The following is a 21,759-nucleotide window of genomic DNA, read 5'->3' as shown; positions in this document are numbered from 1 at the left end:
GTGACATCATGCAAATTTATGCCAATTTAACATTATTGAGGTGTACCAAATGGGAGTCTCCACTCTCCACTCCTAAATATACCATCAAATCTTTTTACACTGCTAGGAAAAAGAAAAAAAAAAAAAAAAAAAGGATATAGCACATACTACAGTCATTGTTTAGACCCCTGTAAATCCAATGCAATTATACCATAATTTTTTCTAACCTGTCTTGGAAACCCCATATACATAAACACATGTAAACATATACTTCTCCAAGAAACATACACAATACCTGTTCTAGGTCTTCTGTTTTTCTTTTATTTTCTGCTGGGGCATCTTGATAAGGTAAAATGAAGAGTTCAGCAGATGTGGGCAGACCAGGGAGCACTGCGACCAGAATATGCTTGCTTGAAATACCTGTTGCCTGACACATAGACAATTAATGGACAGATAAACAGCAGGGATGGCATCGAGTGCTCACAACTTCTTTGTGAAGGCATCACAATACTTACACAAATGACATAAGGAACATCTTGTACTACAAGGAGAATCTTGTTAAAATCCAGCACAGGCAAAAGTCAGGGAATAATAATTTCCCAGTCTAAGTTATTTTACCGTGTACTCCAGTAAAATATACAGAGTCCTAGGGCAACAGTGATAATCAGACATGCTGAAAGGAGCTGCTAAATAACGGTCACATATGGTATGATATTTGTATCTAAATTTAGCTATTTTAAAGTTGTATCTCTATTCTAAGTTGGTCCCTGAGGTTCTGTATTTAGTCAATGGTAAGAAGCAGTATGTTAAAGGGCAAGGTATGTGGGCTGAATTGCACTCTAGAGGTGTGATTAGTCAAAACAGAGCTTAAAAGCCTTGTGGAGACTCAGGGAGAGAGAAGAAGATGAATCAGATTTGAATCCCAAAAGCCAAACAAATTCTTATAGCTCACATCCTGGGTCAGTTCCACAACTTAATGAGGAACACTTCTTTTTTTTTTTTTTTTTTTTTTAGCTGTTAAAGATTGTATTAATCTGCAAATTTTTAGTTTTTTGTCTTGTTGACTGAAAATCTTAAACAACCATTTTATACCCAAATCTCTCTTCAATATAAAATTAGCCAAAATTCAGAAAAGAAATACCCCATAGTCATCACTACCAGGGCCACCTCTGTGTACAGTTTCAGCTGCTGTTATTGTGGCATTAGACAATTAGATTGCAGTGTTCTCCAGTAAATGAGCTAATTGACCTTCAGGAATTTTTATGGGGCAAAAGGAGGAGAAACATAGTTTCCTGAATCTTCCGCAATTTCCTTTTTGTGTTGTGGATTATCCAGCATGTAATTTAAATCTCAAGGTTAGATAAAGGTACCTCTTTTAAATCAAAGATTTAAATCTTTGGTTTCCAAGTGCTGATGTTGGTAGGTCCCTTCCCAGGAAAATAAAATAAAATTTAAAAAAATAGAGTGCCCTTACATAAGGGCAGACCACAGCAGCTGGACACAAACACAGAGAATTTCCTGCAGTCAGGACATGAAACAATCTCAGACATTAATCAGATTTAAGACTCATGAATTCTTCTCCCTAGTAGTTCACAACCCAAGACTTGGAGAATCTATTCTTTCCAGGAAATGATGGACGGAGGATGGGATTTCAGCAAAATTGTGATTACAGATCTCCATCATTTGAGCTAATTCTGTGACTATTCCACATCTTACTGCTCACAACTCAGTGAATACCATGCGGAGTTACGAAAAAAGGAACCCTTCCCTTCCACTCCTTCCACTGTATGACATGGAAAAGTACAGCCTTCTGTTGCTGTTTTTTTGTTTGTTTTAATGGGAACTTAGAAGAATAATTATAACGATACAAAGGTTTTGTATATGCTCTGTAGTACTCAAGTACTCTGTAGACTGCTGTATTATTTCTGCTTGCCTAAAAGATTATTCTACGATGTCAAGAAAAAGACATAGTATTACCAGTTAATGTAAACTCTTCATTTTCTGAGGCTGGGAATGATTTATTATTTTTTTTTAATCTGGACTGCTCAGTTTGTTCCTGTCTTCTTCATCAAAAGTTGGAGACAGGACTAAAAATCAATGATGTGAGGAAATAATTATAATTGTAATACAAAAGAGGATATTTTGTGATAATCTGAAATTATCCCTACTTACAGAGAAGATCAGATTTTAATAGAGAACTACAATTTCTTATGCAGAATTTTTATCCATGTCTGTAGGACTCTGTAATAAGAATGTAATACTTTAATAAAAGTTCATAAAAATTCTATAGCACAGCTATAATTTTATGTTAAATTATTTAGTTATTCAACTTATTTTTATACAGTGTATTTAATTGCCATCAAATCTATTGGTTTTAACTTCAATTTTTATAAGAATTTCTCACAAAAGGCTTGTTTAAGGTGAATCATTTAGCTACATAAAAGGGGATAATTAGCTATCAATTATTATTTTTTTATAAACTCAAACAAAAAAAAAGACTGTTTTCACTGCTCTGCTTTTGGAACATAGCCTTGGTACTGTGGTTTTATAATCCTTTTTTCATGGCTTTATTTTCTTTTATTGAGTTGTTTATATTCTGAAAATTCATCTGGAAGATAAATGGAGCCTTGAATACTTGATACAGACATAAATAAGTCAGAAGAACAAGCTTCAGAAAACTGTTATTTTTTTTTTCTTTTCTCCTTTCCACCTGTCTTTTGAGGAAATTGAAGAAAAAAAAGAAGAAAAAAAAAAAGCTCCGTAAGGATCCAGACAGGTTTTCAGCTTCTTTTTTTTTTTTTTTGTAAATAGTACTTCTCAAATTTTAAAAGAACAAAAAGTTTGTAGATTCTATTAACAAGCTTATGTGTTCATTTGTGGCATCGTTTATGCAAAATGACTAAAAAGACACTGCACGCTAATCAGGTGAACACAAACCTGTTTCAGACAGTTCCTTCCACTATTTTTCTGCTGAGCTGAGAAGCCCCTATTGTTTCTTTTAATGTATCTCAGCCTCAGTTTGAAATCCACATCTTCAGCCAAACACTAGTTTTATGACGCTCTGTTCAAGAGTTAGAGAAGGAACTTCAGAGCTGCCCCACAGTGTTGCTGGGAAAAATAGCATCCTATCCTGCCCCACGAGCCTCATGCTATATGAAGGACATAAAGCACTTCCTGAGGTGCTCTTCTCTGTAGTGAAATTTGTTTTGGTTTTGGTCTCCTAAGTTTCCTACAGCATATTTGCAACTTCATTAGAATAGCACACCCACTGCTGTCTAAGAATAGTAGTAAAAGAAGTAAGAATTGCAATGCAACAGTAAAGACATTTGTACAGCTACAGGCAGATATAAGCCATTCGTTTTCTATATGCCATTTTCCCATGAATATTCCATATAATGTGCTGTAATTAAAAAAAATAAAAAATCAACTGAAGGCTGACTCTTAGCACCAGCTTGTCATAGGATGCAGTAATTTCACCTAAAATTTAGGAATCTGGACTCAAAACACTGGCCTAGCCTCCTTTTATAGTTGGTAAGGACAAAGACATACCTTGAAATAACACTGTATCCAGCCCTAATACAGGCAGAAAGCAGAAATTAGAGCCACCATAAGGAAGATGATGCACGTTACTTACCTCCACCAGGGCTCTCTTGACTACTCTACTAATGTCCCTCCTCCACTCCGGGATATCTGGATTGTAGTCATCCAGGTTTGGGGAGAATGACAACCGCAGGGACTGAAATTGCTCTGCAGATAGAATGACATGGTGTCTATAAGTAAAGACTGTGAATATCTCCTAGTGCCAAATGAATGGCAGAACCTAGTGAAACTTGCTGCGGTTTGTCCTTTTCTTTTCTTAATCAATCTGCAGGTGATGCACACACTGTCAGAGAATCTAGCAGTGAATCTGAGAGATTCACTGAGAGATTTGGAGAATCTGAGAGATTCACTGCTCGAGTGTCACAGAACTGAAAAAGGTAATAGGTCCTTACTTTAATGGATGAATAGCACTAGAAAGGGAGCTGTGTTGGGAATATAAACGATATTTTAATCTTGACCTCTGAAGCAGGCAAACCCTGAGAAGGAAGCTGTGATTATACTCTCACAGACATGCTTCAAACATTTGAAATCTTAACTGGACAGGGACAAAGGTGGGGAGAGGTCTAGACTTGGAAAAAATACTTCTTAATCTTTGATTTTCTTTAACAGAGATGTTCGAAATGATCATTTTAACTATTTAAACTGGGTTTCTCAGTGGTTCTTAGATTACATCTACACTATACGGTATTTGTGAATCATATCTGCTTCTGAGGCCTGAGTACATCAAATCAGTATAGATTTCAGTCCAGAACTATACCACACTGCATTGACTTATTTTTTGAGCCAAGAAGCTTCTGCATGAGTAAAGAGGCCTGTACTGGCCAAGATGGGGGAACACCAGCTTGCAAAATGACCTAAAGTCTAGATAATTGTGTTGGATGACAGACATAGTGGGCTCTGGGAAAGAGATTAACATTCTGTGATCATCTCAGTCTGAACTAATGTCAGTCAGTGGCCTTCAGAGATCTTATGCTGAGTTAATACCACTGGAACTGAGTTTACAATCTCACTCAAAGGATCCTGGAATAACAACCTTATGTTGCTGCCAGGTAACCTGGGTCTCTAGCTCTTGATTATGGAGAATCTTATGTGAAATGAAATTGGAAGGGCTCACCATACACAGCAATGGTCTTTGTGTCCTGAAGAATGATGTTTCCTGCTGAGACCTGAACAGTGATGGTGTTCATCCCTTCCACAGAAAATGTGAATGTGATGCTCCCTTCCAAAGTGATCAGTGGCTGCAAATACACCAGAAAAAGAGAAAATAAATTAATATGGCTGTGAAGGAAAATCAAATAGTTTGGCTCTCTAGCTTACTGGGATAATTTTGGAAACTTAGCTTGGAAACTTAGACATAGAAAGGGTCCTGTGACATGGAAGCCAATTTTCTGGAGTAGGCTCAGGGATCCAGATGATGTTGTCTTCCCAGAGCTCAGAGTAGGGTATGTAAAATTTCTAAAGGAGTTAGGTTTTAAGATCCCAATATTCCCTAGCATCTGTCTCCAGGAAACTTCCCACTTAGCAGGATGGCTGTTCTGGATCCCCTGTTAAAGTGTCTTTTGCTGTAGAGAGGTCCATATGAGGACCCATGAGACTCACTGCTCTGGTATCACACTCCTCCCCCAGGTCTAGCTGTGAATGACCTGGTTAAGATCACTTTAAGGAGGTTGTGACAAAATCAGGAGGCAAATCAAGATTTCTCAGTTGCTCTCTTGACTTCTTAGACATGGAGACATTGTTTTTGGAAATTGATGGGTTTTAGAGAGGACAGAGATCTCCTCACCTTGCTCTACAGAGCAGATTAGTTTATCAATGAGCCGTGCCCCCTTTCTGCAGCCTTTGCCCTAACTTCTATTTTCACTTATTAATGAACTCTGGATGAGATCTTCAAAGCACACAGTATTAAGTCAAACTGTGTTCCCATTGTAGTCTGAAGTAAAACTCTCACTTAAATGAGAACAGAGTTAGACCAACTCTGATCACTTATGAGCTTAGTAGATCAGAGGGAAGGTTAAAAGGTGACAATCACAGCCTGTAAGTACCTCTAGGGGGAGATGATATCTGATACTACAGAGAGTTCTTTAATCTAGACACAAAGACGTAACGATCCAACAGCTTGAAACTGAAGATAGATAAATTCAGACTACAAACACAGGGCATATGTTTAACTCTCAGGATAATTAGCTATGGGGAAATAGTTGAGGGAGAGGGTAAGAAAGAAAAGCAATGAATTCTCCATCATCTGAGGGATGTTATTAATGCAAAACAACCAAAAAAAGTCAGATTTTGCTTTAATCAGAAATAGTTAAATAAAGCAGGAAGTACTGATGCAATCCTCTGACCTGCATTATACAGAATATAACCATGTGTGGTTCAAGGTCCCTCTTGACTCTACAAAATCCATGAGAATCTTTCCCCTTAGAGGTTAATTAGGGTCTCTGGGTACTTCAGCCTCAAAGGTACGTACAATAACTGTTATAATGCCTGTGCAGATTTACTAAAACTCTGCAAGCACAGAGAAGCAGAATGTGGCGCATGGAGTTTTCAGCTTTTATTGTTGCTGTTGAAGAAATGCGAGTGGGAAAGTACATACTAGAAGTCTTTGGGACTTTGGTTCTCTACACCCACCTTGGGTGAAAATGCAGACAAACCTATTTGCAATTTGCATGAAATGCCAATAAACCCTATAGCTAAGTCACAGCAATAATTACAAAACAGTTCCAACAGTTTCAACATTGGTACATCAAAGAACCAATAATTAGTCTCTGTCTCTGGTTTACAATTTTCTTTTGTGTTTGACTATTTAGAAGCATTTCCAGACCTCTCTTTTCCTCCCTTCTCAGTCAGAGAGTTCCTCCCAAATTGTTTTGACCTCAGTCCATAGGGAATACAAACCTCCGTGTTGTTTCCAAACCACCAGACATAAGTAAGTGTTCCCACTTGACTTGGCCACAGTACTGCTGTGGCATTGACCTCCTTGTTCTTTGTGGTGACAAATGGAAGAGATAAGTGAACATGTTCCAAGGGACCTGCAGAGACAGAAACAAGAGGTGAGTCCTCCCCCTCTGTGAAATGTTGACTTGGTAAGAGGGGAGACCTGAGGCGACACCCATTGGTTAGAGGAAGAGGTGATGTCTAAATTACCGTGGGGCATGGCATCTAATGTCTTGGCTTGGTACCATTTGTAGAGAGGCAAGCTTAAATCTGTTCCACATAAAACAAGAACCATCCCTGTACCTGGAGCTGAAAAACTTGGGCTCTTTACTGCATGAATATCACATACTTACCACTTAAACAATAGGGGCAGACCCCTATTATGTGACTCTGCCCTTCACCAGGAAGACTTAAGAATGTGCAGGACAAATAGCTTCAGTGGACACGGAGCATCTCTGAGGATGCAAATTGCTATGGTTTGGAAAACTTCAGCAATATTGTATCTATTTATACCAGATGAAATTTTGTCTGAATATATCTATTCGTTGAGTGCCTTCATTTTAATGTTACCCTATACTCCCTCATTTTCCTCAACAAACACTTTTATTTCTTTAGTATAAACAGAACATAATTCATTTGACAAGTGACATTATGCCCAGAGTTACACAATTCCCATCTTCTGGAGACAGATGGGCCTTTGTTGTTATATCTTGTCCTATAGATATTTTTTTTTTTTTAAATGTGTTCTGACTGTTCACTTAGAGAACAAGACAATTGTCCAAGGAATGACAGAGAAAAAAAAAGAAAGAATCCCCAGGTGATACGGGGACATGTGTTTCTAAAACAAATTAAGGCCACATCCTGCATCTGTGAGCTTTCCAGTGCTGACAAGCAGAAACCACAGCGTCGGAGGATCAATTGCATTGTTCATATGGAATTGAGATACCCTGCTAAAGGATCTTTTATATTCCAGGAAAGGATTTTTCAGAAAATATCCTGTGAATATATCACCACTTAGACCTTGCTTTTCAATGTGGAGAAACACTATACATTTTGGAGCAAACACTCTATTACACTATAAATCACACATAAGCAGAGAGACATGGAAAAATTCTCCCAAATCAGACTGTATAACTAAGGCCAATATCAACAAGGACCACTCTTCCTGACTCATTACTAAAAATGCAGATTTCTCTGGGACATAGACACAGCTGCTGGTTAACTTGATGCAGCCCAATTAAGAGTCAGCCATGATCAGAATAAGTAAAGCCTGCTATAGACCAAACTGTGGCTCATTTTTCCTTTGATAGTCAGCAGTCAACACTCTTCTTACAAATTCTTGAGAAGTCAGAATTTCATCCGTATGATTTTAAACGAATTCCCCTGCTCCGGGACATTTCTGTGACCTGGCCATGCCTGCTCTCACAGCAAGACACTAAGAACTAAAAACCACCAGCTTCCCAGACTGAGTATTTTGCAGCTCTGGTATCCTTTGGGATATTTGCCAAATGCCCAGTGTCAGCACGGACTTCTATAGGAATGCATTTCCAAACACCTGATGCAGTAACAGCAGTAACGCTGGAGCCCATGTAAAATTTAAACCACTCAAATGTAACTACACAGCTGCTCTGAATATGGCTTAAATGACCCAGCCCTGCGGAGAACACCCAGCACCTTCTCACACCTGCACCATCTGCCAACTAGGAAAGAATATGAAAAAATGTCTCACGTCAATTCTGGCTTTGCATTTATTTCTGTGCAAACAGCTGATGGGTCAAAGCGGCTGAAATGCTGAACTATTATCTGGCCAGCAGATGGGGATAGCTCACTCTATATAGGCCCTTAGCTGCTAGGAGATTGCTTCCTCCCAGGTAAATTTGATGAAAATGCATTTCTGAGCTTCATGCAGGGCCATGGTGACTACAGCCCTTCATCTGCCCCAGGAAAAACTGTGTACGAATCCCAGAGAATGGTAAGGAAGAAGCTTCTCAAAAGGCTCCCTTGGAAAAGTGCTGTTATTCTGAAGTATTCAGACAAATGCAGAATTAATGTCTCGGGGGAATTTTTAACCTGTTGTTTCAGAGACAGCCTGTTGGCTGGAGAAGCACTTTATATACAATTTACTGTCCATGCACCCCAAAATGCTCCTTCCTCACAATAATCTGCATTTGTGGATCCCTGGGCCAACTGCAGCAAAGGTACTGCTCCTGTGCACTGGCCCCAGGGCTGCAGCAGGGTGAGGAGGGCACTGGGTAGAGGCTTTACTCTGATCTTGGAGATCACAAACACTGTGGTTCAGAGCCTGCAGCTTCACCCTCAGCAAGGCTTTTTACAGGCTGATCACAGGCAGGGAAGGGTGTTGGAAGGCCCAAGTCTGCACACTCATGTATCAACCCTGTAACAAGGGGTCACCCAGTTACTGCCCCTTTCTAAAATTCTCCGGGTACTCAGGCTGCACATTGCTTTTCTATGGATCTGAGCAGTACAGTGTGTGTCTTATTGTCAGGACATGCATTTTTACAAAACTCCCAAGAGGCCAAAGCCATGCTTATACACCGCAAGCAAAATAAAGCAGACTGGACCCCTTACTTACTAGAGAGCCAAGTGGCAATGCAAGCGTTTCGATAGTATTTAGATGCTTTTGTGGATACAGGCATCAGACTCTGGAAGGGACTGGATTTACTGTATATCTCTGGCCTCAGCCAATCTGTTGTTAGTCAGAATGGACTACGCTCAGTTTGCAGCCTGTTCTGAGGTCCCTAAATCTTCACACAGAGAGAGGTGAGAGACATACTTCTGGGATGTGGCTTCTCCAGGGGGTCAGGTGTCTGCTGCAGGCCCTGCTGCAATGATCATGCAGTACTTAAGTCCTGTGTTGGCTTCATCACAACACAGAAATTTACATTTTATCAGCTGCTAAGTTACATGAACACATGTGGATATTGTTTATTTGTTGTATGGCTAAAAAAACTAAAGCAGTTCTTAAGCCTTCAATGGCTTGAGAAAATTGATTAAAACTGTTTTAACCCAGAAAGCCAATATGAGCAAGGGTGAGGGCTGGGCCCCTGCCTTCTTCTTCCATTTTGTTGTTGCATGAGAAAGCAGTTGTTGCTTCATGTGGCCTCATTAGTGTGCAGATAGGCTAAGCATGTGCAATGGTCCCTGTGGAATCATCTCTTGTCAAACAGCAAATAATTACAAACCCTGATCACAGAAGGCTGTCAGAACCTTCTGTGAAATATCAACTACCAAAACACTTCTCCATTTGATTCCAATGACCTTTTACAGAGTGAAAAGAAAATGAAAAGAAAATGAAAAGAAAATGAAAAGAAAATGAAAAGAAAAAGAAAAAGAAAAAAAAGAAAAAGAAAAAGAAAAAGAAAAAGAAAAAGAAAAAGAAAAAGAAAAAGAAAAAGAAAAAGAAAAAGAAAAAGAAAAAGAAAAAGAAAAAGAAAAAGAAAAAGAAAAAGAAAAAGAAAAAGAAAAAGAAAAAGAAAAAGAAAAAGAAAAAGAAAAAGAAAAAGAAAAAGAAAAAGAAAGAAAAAGAAAAAGAAAGAGAAAGAGAAAAAGAAAGAGAAAGAAAAAGAGAAAGAGAAAGAGAAAGAGAAAAAGAAAAAGAAAAAGAAAAAGAAAAAGAAAAAGAAAAAGAAAAAGAAAAAGAAAAAGAAAAAGAAAAAGAAAAAGAAAAAGAAAAAGAAAAAAAAAGAAAAAGAAAAAGAGAAAAAGAAAAAGAAAAAGAAAAAGAAAAAGAAAAAGAAAAAGAAAAAGAAAAAGAAAAAGAAAAAGAAAAAGAAAAAGAAAAAGAAAAAAAAAGAAAAAGAAAAAGAAAAAGAAAAAGAAAAAGAAAAAGAAAAAGAAAAAAAGAAAAAGAAAAAAAGAAAAAAAGACCATGGCTTCTGTTGAGCTGACTTTCACAACTGGCAGCAGAGGGAGGAGGATTTCTGCAGCCTGCTAAGTTTCCAAGCACAAGCAGGAAGGCAAAATGGAATATGACTCCAGAACCTCTCTCTACTGCAAACATGGGCACTGTCTACCGCACCAAATCTGTACAAAGCAAATCTGTACTTGCTCAGTTGCCAAATAAATTATGCAAAAGCATATAAATATCTATACTGAGCAGAGGTCCTTTTCTACTCTATACGGGATGATACTTTAAAACAAAAAAGAAACAAAACAAAACGGCAGCTGTCTAAAAGCTGAGAACTTACCTTGACTCACCAGAGCATTAACACAGAAGTGGTATGGGCTAAGTCCCCAAATAAAAATAAATAAATAAATTAAAAATGATAATAATAATTAAAAAAAAAAAAGCTTGATAATAATCTGATTTATCAATACAGTTCTTTTTTTGCAAGATATAATTATGAGTTTTGCAAACACATGGCACTGCTGAAGGATTATGTGACATAAAAGTTTGCCACAGGACAATATCAGGTTAGGGAATCATAAATGGTACACCTTGGTCATGAACCTAAGGTCTTTTTAAAGGAGATATTTGTTCCCACTCCCCTAGTGCTCAATGCTCACTCATAAAGCTGCTGTCTCCCACATCTACCACTCCCACTACTCCCATCTGCTGATATGACTGTGCACCATTAAAGAGCTGCCCTCTTCCCCTGAAGAGGCAGCTGCTTTCGTGCTATATGAAGTAACAGCAAAACTGGAGTTAAAGTACATGGAATGTGCTAAATTATCTAGAGAGTATGTAGAGTTACTTTAGTGGAGGCTAAGTGATATTTTGTAAGCACAACTTATATAAAAATAACTAAGTTTTGGATTTTTCTTTTTTTCCAGTAAATCTGCCACAAAAATACACAGTCTAAAATAAAAATTATTAACCAAAAAAAAAAAGGAAAAAAACACCATATAAAGCAAATTATTATTATTATCCGTGTCTCCCCCCCCAAGTCCATTAGGGATATTACAAAATTCCAGTAACAATTCAACCTTTTGGTTTCATAAACGTGTGGCAGAATAAAGATTAAAGAACACACTGATGGTTTTCTGCAAGGACTGAGATACATTTCAGTGGTAAATCAGAGACTGGTGAAGTATAAAAAGGTTGAAAAGAACAGCTAAACAGCAATGTGAAGATAATATTTCTTCTTGTTATACACTTTAACACCAAGATTTTGGTTCCTATGACAACAGAAAGACTGAAATGCACTGGTTTGCATCCCAAATGCAGCTGCATTTCATTAGGGGGCAAAACACATGCACAAGGTATAAGTTAAGGCTTTTAAAAGTGATTAAAGATCCTGAATGTCTTTATTTTTGTGGAACTGTAAACATGCTACTGACAAGGCATTTCAGAAAGGGCCGGACACTCCTCTGAGGTGTCTCAGATTAGACCACCCAAAATTGAAGGTAAAATATGGTTCAAAAAGCAAATGTCATTCTTCCCTGTGTCTCTTCTCATTCTGGAGTCCTCTGCTGAAGGACAGATAAACACTCGTCATCTCCCATCAGTCCCCTCTCAGCTGCAAAGCCTCAAACATCATCTCTAAGAGAAAATGATATTTTTTTTGAAGAATCACAAAAGCTAATAATCATTATGAACATACATACACGTTACATGCAGGTAGAGGACAGCATTGTCAGATCCCAGGCTGTTTTCCACCAGCACGGTCACTCGGAATATGCCCACGTTTTGGTAAATGTGCTTGATCCCATCTTCTGTTGAGCTGAGATTAGCATATGAAACAGCGATGCCATCTCCAAAATCCACCTGAATGAGGGATCTCTGAAGGTCTCCCTGTGGCGACAGAAAAGAGAAAGGGTCAAAATAGACTCTGATTTTTCTTTTTTTTTTTTGTTTTGTTTTGTTTTGTTTTCTTCTGGAAGAGATCTCCGGGCACATCAGTCCACAGTCTGATGCTACCAGAGGAAAGGTGGCAACTTCATCTACCTGTTCATTAGAAAGTGGAGAGAAAGTGACAGTTCTTGAGGTTGACTTGACTGCACCATGAAGGAAGTATTATCAAAAGTGTGTTCTGTAGCTCTGCCTTCTTAGCTGTCAGAAGAGCTAGGGGATCTTCTGGAAAACATACTGGCTCCTTCCTCTGGGTTTCCTTATTGTGAAGTTGTGTGTTGTGGTGGGGAGCCGTTCTCATCTCAACAAGCACTGAGGACATGGGTAGCGACTGAGGTTGCCTCAGGAATCTTTGGAACAACCCACATTGTGCGTTTTGCATTTAAAATCATAAAAAGTAGATAGATAAAACAAAGCAAGAAGGAACTTTGAGAAGTCCTCAGGGAAGGGTTAACTATATCAAAGTATATCAAAGTTAAAAGAACCACTTCAGCCTCACATGATAACAACGGCTTACAAAAACTTATGACTTGTGCAGTGGCTTGATTAAAATGACCTGGATTTATGTTTGCTTCAGAATAGCTACCAACACTACTAATACTAAATGGGTCACTTTGTCCCTGCCTCAGAAGAGAAGTGCTAATGAATTAACAGGGCTGATTAAACTCTTATCCTTCTGCCTAGAGATTATCCTAGCAGAGAGGGTTTGTAGTGTTACTCAGACTGCCACTTCGTGACATCAGTCTCCTGGACTGCCAGTCTAGCAGGCTTCAGAACTGTTGCAATAAATCACAATAAATAAATAAATAAAATTCACAGCTGGGGAGAAAAATGCTAAAAGAAAAGCCAAGGATATCAGGGATTTGTATTGCTCATGCCAGACACTTTAATATGAAGCAATCCTAGAACTGGTTTTAATTTTCTGCTCTTGAAACTGAATTCCAGCCTGGTCCGTGCAGTTCCATCAAACTCAACATCAGAATCACCCAGCCCTAAAAAGCATTTTAAACCCCAAAGAGGTTGCATTTCATTATTCTGTTTTACAGGCAAAAAGCAATTTTTTGATTTTTGGTTTGCAAGCCAGTTTAACCCACTGAGAAGTGAGTCACAACTGTTTTAAAATAATAATAACAATAAAAATAATTCCAAATAATCCATGTGTCACACACTACAAACACCTGCAAGCCTTTCCTATATCACAAGGCAGTGATATGCCCATGGTGAGGGCAGCTTCTGACAGCCAAATCACTGCACAGCCTGCACTGACCTGTATAGCAACTGTGGCTGCTACAGATCCTCTCCCTTTCAGGTGAGATGCGGTATCTTGTCACAATTTTAAGCATTCTTGCTCCTTTTGAAAGTGCCCCTCAGTGGCTCTGCATGATGCTTACGTGGGTAAGCTCACGCTTGCTGCCTGTTGCCATGGAGCAGTTTCTTCCACAGGCTGATGCTGGAGCAGCTGCCACTGTCTGGAAGAACGCTGCTAAATTAATAGCTGAGGGCAGTTCATAAAACTGGCTGAAAGGACATTTAATTTACTTTGGTTTGGTTTCCTTCCCCCCCTCCACTCCACCAAGACAGTCCTCTGGATGCCCAGCTGGAATGAAAGGTACCCATGTAAATGGTTGGCATCGGGCAGGTTTCCACATTGGAAAGGGAAATGTGTGTGTGTGTGTGTGTGAGGGAACTGTGACAGAACGCTTCCATTCAGCATGTTTCCTCAGTCTTTTTATCACTTGTTGTGAAGTCAGAAATGGTGGAGGCCTGGCTGATTGGAAAGTAGGGGGAGCAGAGCTATACCTGGGGATAACAAGAGAGAGAAATTGTTCCAGACGCTCTGTAGAGGTTAAAGCGGTAGTCATTACACTACCCTGGCACCCTGCTGGAAGCTCAGTTGCTTCCAAAATGACGAGACAGAAATAAAAGTATTGCTCTGCTTTGGAGGATCGCAGGCTGAATGTGTGGAGGGAAAGACATCTCATGACAGAGTTACATGCCTGGGGCTTCCTACAGATATGCTACGCTATTTCTCTACAGAGTCTTGAAGGTAAAGACAGCAGCTCACTGAGAACACCAGTAAGGGCAGAAGAACCCTGAGATGCTGAGTCACCAGGGAGAAGGCCAAATTGAATATGCTGGCAGAAAAACAAACAATCAAAAAAAGACCATGGGGGCCTCGTGTTAAGCCAGCTCCAGGTTGCCCCTGGGTTGATCTTAAATAAGTTTCTAAAGTTAAGCCCCTTGGTGAGGTGAGTTATTTGAAAGAGGCTCTGCAAATTTCAGGTAAGATGCAGTGTTCTGGGGTATCTTGAGTTGATGCCCTGTTCGACAGAGCCAACAACAGGTATGAGATGGGATATGCCTCCAAAAACAGAGGTGAGCATACATGAGCTCCTCTGCTCTGAACCTCTGGTCAAAGGGGAAATATATTCTCTCAAGCATGGTGCTGGACTGGGACCAAAGACAGAGTTCTCTGAAATACCCTTAGATGTTCTTCCAGTTCTGTTAAACCCATCACTAGGGCTTTACTCTTTCTTGTTGTTGTTGTTTGTTTTACTAAAAAGAGATGGTATCTTCAAGTAAAACAATTATTCAATAAAGCCATACTGCTGGGACAAAGCAGTCTGCATGGTTAAAACCACACCACTGTAGTGACCCTGCTGGCTTTATCATCTCTGAGTGTATTTGAGTTCATGCAGCAGAGATGTATTTCAGGACAAGGTACATTCCCCTGAATATTTAAGGTAGCAGAGGAACAAGAACAGGGTGATAGAATGTTAGACCAGCCCTGTTTCTGCAAGTGTCAAACTTCATGCTCTAAAGAGTGTTTTATCTCATCTTCATTTTCTCTATTGCCATGAAAGCCATAGCATCTATGGGTGCTGCCACGGAACGGAGCCATTTCTAACACATGCAGGATTTAGATTTCAAATTTTCTTCCAAATTCCCTAGGGAGAAAAGATGCTGACAGGGACATCTGAAAAACTAATTGGAGAAGAACTTCAACTTCTGTTCCCCCAGTCTTTTTCATTTGTCTTGGCCTTTCCTGTTTTGTTTTAAAACTCTTTGAACTGGAAAAAACATTTTCCATTCAGTAAGATCCAGGCTATAACACTTCTCTGAAAATGCCACATTTTGAAAGGCTGACATTTAAAATTCTAGCTTAGAAAGGGGAAGAAAAAAGTCAGGAAAACAAAGAGACTGTGGTTTTCATTTTTTTATAATGTTTTATCTGTGCCAGGAGAGAGCATGGGCACAAGACAGAGGAGAAAGCAGGTAAGCCCAAATCAAAACATTTCTGTACGTCCTACACCTGATCTACATCAACCCCAGCTGTCTGTGTCTCAGGCAGCTCTAGAGAGCCATTTGCAAGCGGCTATTTTACCAAGAGAGGTTTTGTTTTGCAACAGATTGATGCATATACATATCTCTTGCTTAAATCTCTCCTGTTGCTTTTTCTGACTTCTCCTCATCATTTTGGACAAATCCAGTGCTCTGTGATAGGGTTTCCTAAAGCTTTTAGCCTGATTAAGGTGGACATAAAACTCACCGCATTATTTCTGCAGCCACTGCAAAGCACTTGGATGCAATCAGCACTGAGTTATCTTTGGTCAGCCTCTCTGGCCTGTGCTCTAAGAGAGCTTTAATGCCAGGGCTCTTAGGCATCAAGGGAGAAATTTGCCAAGTTGGCTGCTTGTGGTGGTATCTCTGCATTCAGCTCCTGTACTTTAATCACACTAAGCTAGGCAGCAACCAATTACAATAGCTAGAAAAATAAAAGTAATTTTAGTGGATTTCATTTTACCTTGTATTAGGTAAAATATACAGTATTTAATTTATAATATGTTGCAATATGAAAAATGTTGGATATACCTGAAGAACTACACTGCAATCTTGATAAAGACTTTAGTTCAGCCAAAGACATAAGCATATACTGAACTTCAAGCACATGAATACTCCTTTTGGCCTGTGAAGAAGCCCTGGGAATTAAAAACAATTTTCCCAAGACCCCATCTTATGCCTTTTACCTATAGAACATTTGATAGTAAAATATAAATTGGACATTTACTGTTTTCTAAAGGATTTTCTCATTAAACGCCTAGGGAATTTCTAATCATAAACACAACTCCCCTCCCCCAAAGCCAAATGCACATTTTCCCTGTATCTTGCCAAAACAATAAAGCATACCCAAGACCTATATGCTTCCAACAAACTCGGTGAAGCTTTCTGCCTCAGGGTATGCCAAGAAACAGCCTATCTAGTTCACAACAATATTGTTACATTTTGATTGCTTTTATGCAGCTTTGGGTATTTTGGTGTATCTGAGGTTAGGGCTCATTCCAACCCATCTATCAGGATTCTCTGTCAAACACTGTCTGAATCTTGCCCAGAAGGTTGTAATCATGAATCTTCCTTATTAAATTCCAGTCTTTGTATATAAATTGAAGTATTAAAACTATGAAACACAGTTCAAGGTTTTTAATTTTGGTACCCATGTTTCAGATTTAATTTTTAAGTCTTCAATTATGCATCGACTTGTACCTCTTCCTTACAGATGTTGAAAATGGATTTAATTATCTTCTGCAAGAGGCAAACACCACTGTTGTTGGATTGTCTTCATGAATTAATGTTTTCAAAGTCTGTTTTGTGCTTTCTTTAGGTCAACCTTTTTTCCCACTGTGGCATTTTCCTGTCACCATCAGAAAACATCCATCAAACATTTCCATTGCAACTGAGTATCTGTGCATGGGATACCTTTGGTCTATATCTGTTTAAGCATATGATTAATTTTAAAATATATTTATGTTCAACTTGATCAAATACAGAAAATCATGTTTTCATCTGTAAATTCCAGCTTACAGAGATGCTCTTAACTTTTTTTAAAAAAGCCAAAAATTAATAGAATTCATTGGTTTTTTTTTTTTATGAGGACAAATAGCCTGATACTTTCCACATGCACTTCTTTTTCTACACCAAAACAGTTAATTGTACTAATCAAATCTCTCATCCTGACTGTCAGTTCTGCCATCACAACTCATCTATGAGCCTTTTCTAGAGGACTAGATCTTTTGCACTCCACAGGAATGAACAAGTGTGGCCTCTCAGGACTATGCCAAATAACTCAACTCGTATGACTGGAGATGCATTAGGAGACTGTGGTGTTTTGTGTCATTATGAAGGAGAGGTCAAATTTGTATATTTTCATGAAATTTCAGTGATGAATTTAAAAATGCATGAAAGGCTATGATTTCTCCTAACAAGCTTGTCATTATCAGTAACACAGAAAATGCAATTATAATTCAGATGACAGTGGTATGGGGGAGAGGGTGTACTGATCCTTGGCTGTGTGTTACTAACAGGAACATGGTGGTATTAGTAAGATAAACAGCCATGATTCAACATGTGCGTTTAAAGTTAGGATGAAGGTTTCAGATTTTCGTATTCATTACTAAGTAACTTGTGATATCAAAAGGGGGAACACGCTAGGATATTGTGAAAAACTACAGCCTATGCTTTCAAGTACTCCTGGCTTTGCATCTTAAATTTGGGCACACAAACAATCAAAACAATCCTAATGTTAAGCTCATCTCCAGAGACTTCAGCTGAATTGAATTCTGAATCACACCAAAACACAGTGCTGCAGTGGGAAATGCTAATAGCACTGTCCTCCTGCCATCAGGGTCCTCCTAGCTCATTAAATGTACCCGAGACACAATGTACCTTGGGCAACCATTTATTAACATTGGCATTACAGAAACCCATTGCAATCTACATGAAATTCAGGGCTGTACTTGTATATTCACCTGGTAAGGGAGATTTCTCTGGCTTTATAAGCATTCAGCATAAAAATGAAAGGCATGGAGCGCATGAAGGAGAAAGCTCTATTTTCAGATGAGGGAACAAAAAAGTAAAAAGGTGAAGTTTCTTACTCAAGGTGACACAGAAAGAGCTCAGAGTGCAGTTCAGGAATGAGATCAGATGGCCTGAATTCTAGCCCATGGCTTGAACTGTTAGAACAAATGAGTTTTCCCACATATTAACCTAATCCAAACATCATACAGCAAAAGAAAGTAGGCAAAAGCAAGCCAAAATCTACTCCCAGTAGAGTGACTTTGGCAAGTGAGAACTAAAGCAGACCTGGAATGTCAAAGACTTTTGGCTGTCATTTTATCAAGATAAAAAATAAATTAGAGTAGGCAGTTTCTCTGTGAGTTATTTGTAATGAAACAGCCAAAGCCCTGAACCATTCTGCCCTGAATGTCTTTACCATCCATTTCCTCAGCAAAGATGTATGAGCAATCAGACAAAACAAGTTTGAAAGCCATTGTGCTGCGAAGTGTTGTGCTACTGCTTTTAGTGTCTCTGCTGAAGCAGTACAGCAAATGTCTGATGTTCCTACCAATAACTCAAATACACAAATAACAGTTGGGTTTGTGACAGGCAGGAGACCTTCATGACCATGTGATGGGGAAAGCATGCAGAAACAACACCCACTTAATAAAACTCCTCTATTTATTTTCTACAACAGAGCAGGAAAATATGCCAGGGATGCTGGGTTTAAGAACTTGAGCAGGAAAAATATCTTTGCAGTTTTCATTTTGTTTTGGGTTCAGTTATTATTGCTGTACAAAAATAAAGCAAGGATTCAATTTGTTTAGGTTGAGGAAAAACTGTGTTGTTGAGTAGCACAGGTGAGAGGTACCAGCCCTTGGCCTGTGCATAGAGTCCTGGCCAGGACAAAGGATTAACCTACCAACTAACAGTATTTTGAGGCAATGGGAAAATATACTTTAAAGAACACCTGGATTTCTCTTGTGCTGCCATTTAGTGACAGAGATTCTGTTGCTATTCTGCCTATCTCAATAGAAATTTAAGAGCAAAATTACTGGTGTAAGTATGGTTCTCCACTTATTAAACACTTCAGCAATGCTTTATGCAATGGGACACCTGCTAACTACAGAAGGAGGTGTTGATACTTTCTGGCTGCTGTCATTCAGTAAGATTATCATGATGATTATTCCCAGACTAATATCAGAACTAACCTGGAGAAATCTTTCCAATCTAACACTGTATCATGGTCAGAATGACACAGTCCACGGTCCCAGCCTTGAGCATCACTGCAGACATAAGGAGACCCTCTAAGAAACCCCCCTGTGCTGTGGTTCCTGCCTGATTCCCACAGCTGAGCGTAAACATCATTTCTTACTGCCATGATTTGCATCTGCTAATCTAAATCTACACTCTTTTAGTTTAAAGCCACTATCCCTTGTTCTGAGGGTCAAGTGGAACACAGGCAGGAACAAATAGAGCTGGGAGGCTGTGGTGTGTGGAACAGCTCTGCAGATCTGAAGGCTTCAAACAAACTGTCTCAGGGGGATACAGGAATATGGGAGATACAAAGATGAGAAGGGACTACAACTGACACATGAACACACACATATCTAGCCTTTTGTAACAAGCCTGATGCCTTCTCTTCAGCAATAACAGGTAGGACAGATTTGGTGAATGTTAAACATCCTAGATTATACTATGCTCCATACCAGTGCAAGGCAGAACTAAACATAAAATGGCAAGTTCTTGTTTTGTGATACCTCTGCCTTGTTTGAAAGGGACAGAAATTTCCCTTTGAGAAACAGGGCTGGACTATACAAACTCCAGAGATCCCTTCCAACCTCAGCTGTTTTGTGATTCTATGAATTTGATACTGTTTTATGGCAGGAAAGTTGTTCATTTGCTGGGTTGTTTAACTTTTCTGGTAGGTGCTGTGATTTTTGTCACTGAAATAGCTTATTTGGTAAATAATTTAGTGTATATACAATTATGCTGCTAGAAACGTAGTTTATTCTCGTTTAGCTTATAGCATATAACTGGCCCACTCGCCAGTCCTACTGTAAAATTCCCAAGCAAGGCCATTTCCCAGTTTTTATCAACTTCTCCCTATTACCCTTTGCACAGCATAGACTTTCAGTCTCACTGTCTTCATACATCATCCATTACCTTTTAGAGTATAGTCTGCCCCAGCTACATCATGGAGCTGACTTTATCCCACACCCTCTTGGTTCACCTCTCCACCACTTTACAAACTTTGTCTGGCATGAATCAGACTGAAATACAGCCATGAGGCCTGGGATGCAACATAAAAATAGAGCTTACCTCTTCCAGCTGCACCAGGAAAGTGACGTTGTGTCCTTGCTCAGCTGTCAGTTTGCCATCAGTGGTGATTATGCGAAGCCCCTGGGGGGCTTTGCCAGGACATTGCTGTGGTTTTGCCGTGTACTGTTCTCTCACACCATCTGTGCAGTTATTAGAAACAACTTTCCGGTACCTGCAAAGGTAAAGAGAGAAATCTCTGCAAGATGCAAAGAGGTAGCATGACAGGGTTAACTGGAAACAGGGAGACATTTTCAAGGGTTCTTTAGACTAGGGAGATTGGAAGACATCTTTTTATTGTTGCCTCAGCCAAGCAATCCCTGTGTACCTAACATACAAATAATTAATTCTGTTGTTAAATGGCATGTGATATTTAGCACATCTATATACCACATACTACATAAATTGCATAAAATGTAGAATTATATGATGACCTAGGTTATAAGTTAAATAACTATAGATCTATAAATAACATGCACATACAGTATGAAATTGTATTCTGTTATTATATTTTTAGGCGTAGTTAAAAAGATTCTCTCACATCATAAAACTATTCACTTCTCATCAGCTGTGAGACAACTCTCACTCAAGATGTAACTCTCTAGATCAAGAGAAATGACGAAGTTGAAGAAAAAAGCAAATTATGGCTATCTTTGAGTGTACAAAATGTCAAAGCAGCTTGGATTCCTTTGCTTTTATCACTTGCATGAGAAATGCAGCTTGAGGTCAGTCTTTTAATGTATAATGTATCTTTATTGTCTTCCAGGAGAGCCAAAGAACAAACAGCATTTGGACTAGCTGCCCATCTATTGCTTCTTTTCACTTATACATCAGTTTCATCCCTTTCCTCTAAACTGTTTTCCACCCTTTCTGTCTCACCTGATCCCACATGATTTTAACAGGAGACTTTTCAGAGATTTAGTGATCTGGCCTTTGCCTTACATTTTCCACTCAAGTTTCTTTATGGTATCATTTTTCATAGAAAGGTCTGGACAATACGTGATGGCAATCTGGAGGGCCAGACTGTGCACCCTAACAAACTCAATAAAGAGGTCCTAAGGGCTTCACCCAGCTTTGAGTCATCTATGGAAAATACGATCAGTAGTTGATACCGGGTTGAAGTCTGTATGGCTAGTCTAGCTAAAAAACACCTGGTGTGCTACTTACCCAGTGCTGTTGAGATAACTCTGTCCAATGCTGCAGTCTTTTGACAAGGAAGATGGATTATACCAAAACGCTGGTAAACACTGCCCATTGCTGTGACGTTCATATCCATAATCACT

General features: G+C 39.0%; 1 protein-coding gene and 1 long non-coding RNA gene across 6 annotated transcripts in view; one reads left to right on the top strand and one right to left on the bottom strand.

The window, feature by feature from the left end:
- The window catches only part of SORCS1 (sortilin related VPS10 domain containing receptor 1), a 290,008-nt gene that overhangs the window by 20,364 nt on the left and 247,885 nt on the right, over positions 1-21,759 (bottom strand). For all 5 annotated transcript variants that reach the window (XM_067000355.1, XM_067000356.1, XM_067000357.1 and 2 more), the window contains exons 17-23: positions 21,644-21,757; positions 20,480-20,651; positions 12,082-12,268; positions 6,475-6,608; positions 4,694-4,817; positions 3,614-3,726; positions 275-406 (exon numbers count right to left, since the gene is read on the bottom strand). In XM_067000355.1, coding sequence (XP_066856456.1) covers positions 275-406; positions 3,614-3,726; positions 4,694-4,817; positions 6,475-6,608; positions 12,082-12,268; positions 20,480-20,651; positions 21,644-21,757 — 976 coding nt within the window. The remainder of the gene's footprint in view (positions 1-274; positions 407-3,613; positions 3,727-4,693; positions 4,818-6,474; positions 6,609-12,081; positions 12,269-20,479; positions 20,652-21,643; positions 21,758-21,759) is intronic.
- Positions 13,766-21,759, top strand: part of LOC136791226 (uncharacterized) — a 42,724-nt gene continuing 34,730 nt past the window's right edge. Inside the window, exon 1 of the long non-coding RNA XR_010832738.1 lies at positions 13,766-13,934. This is a non-coding gene — a long non-coding RNA (uncharacterized lncRNA). The remainder of the gene's footprint in view (positions 13,935-21,759) is intronic.

The sequence above is a fragment of the Anser cygnoides genome, chromosome 7 (genome assembly GCF_040182565.1).
Source record: "Anser cygnoides isolate HZ-2024a breed goose chromosome 7, Taihu_goose_T2T_genome, whole genome shotgun sequence".
Taxonomy (NCBI): domain Eukaryota; kingdom Metazoa; phylum Chordata; class Aves; order Anseriformes; family Anatidae; genus Anser; species Anser cygnoides.
This window is presented reverse-complemented; position numbering and strand designations above follow the sequence as displayed.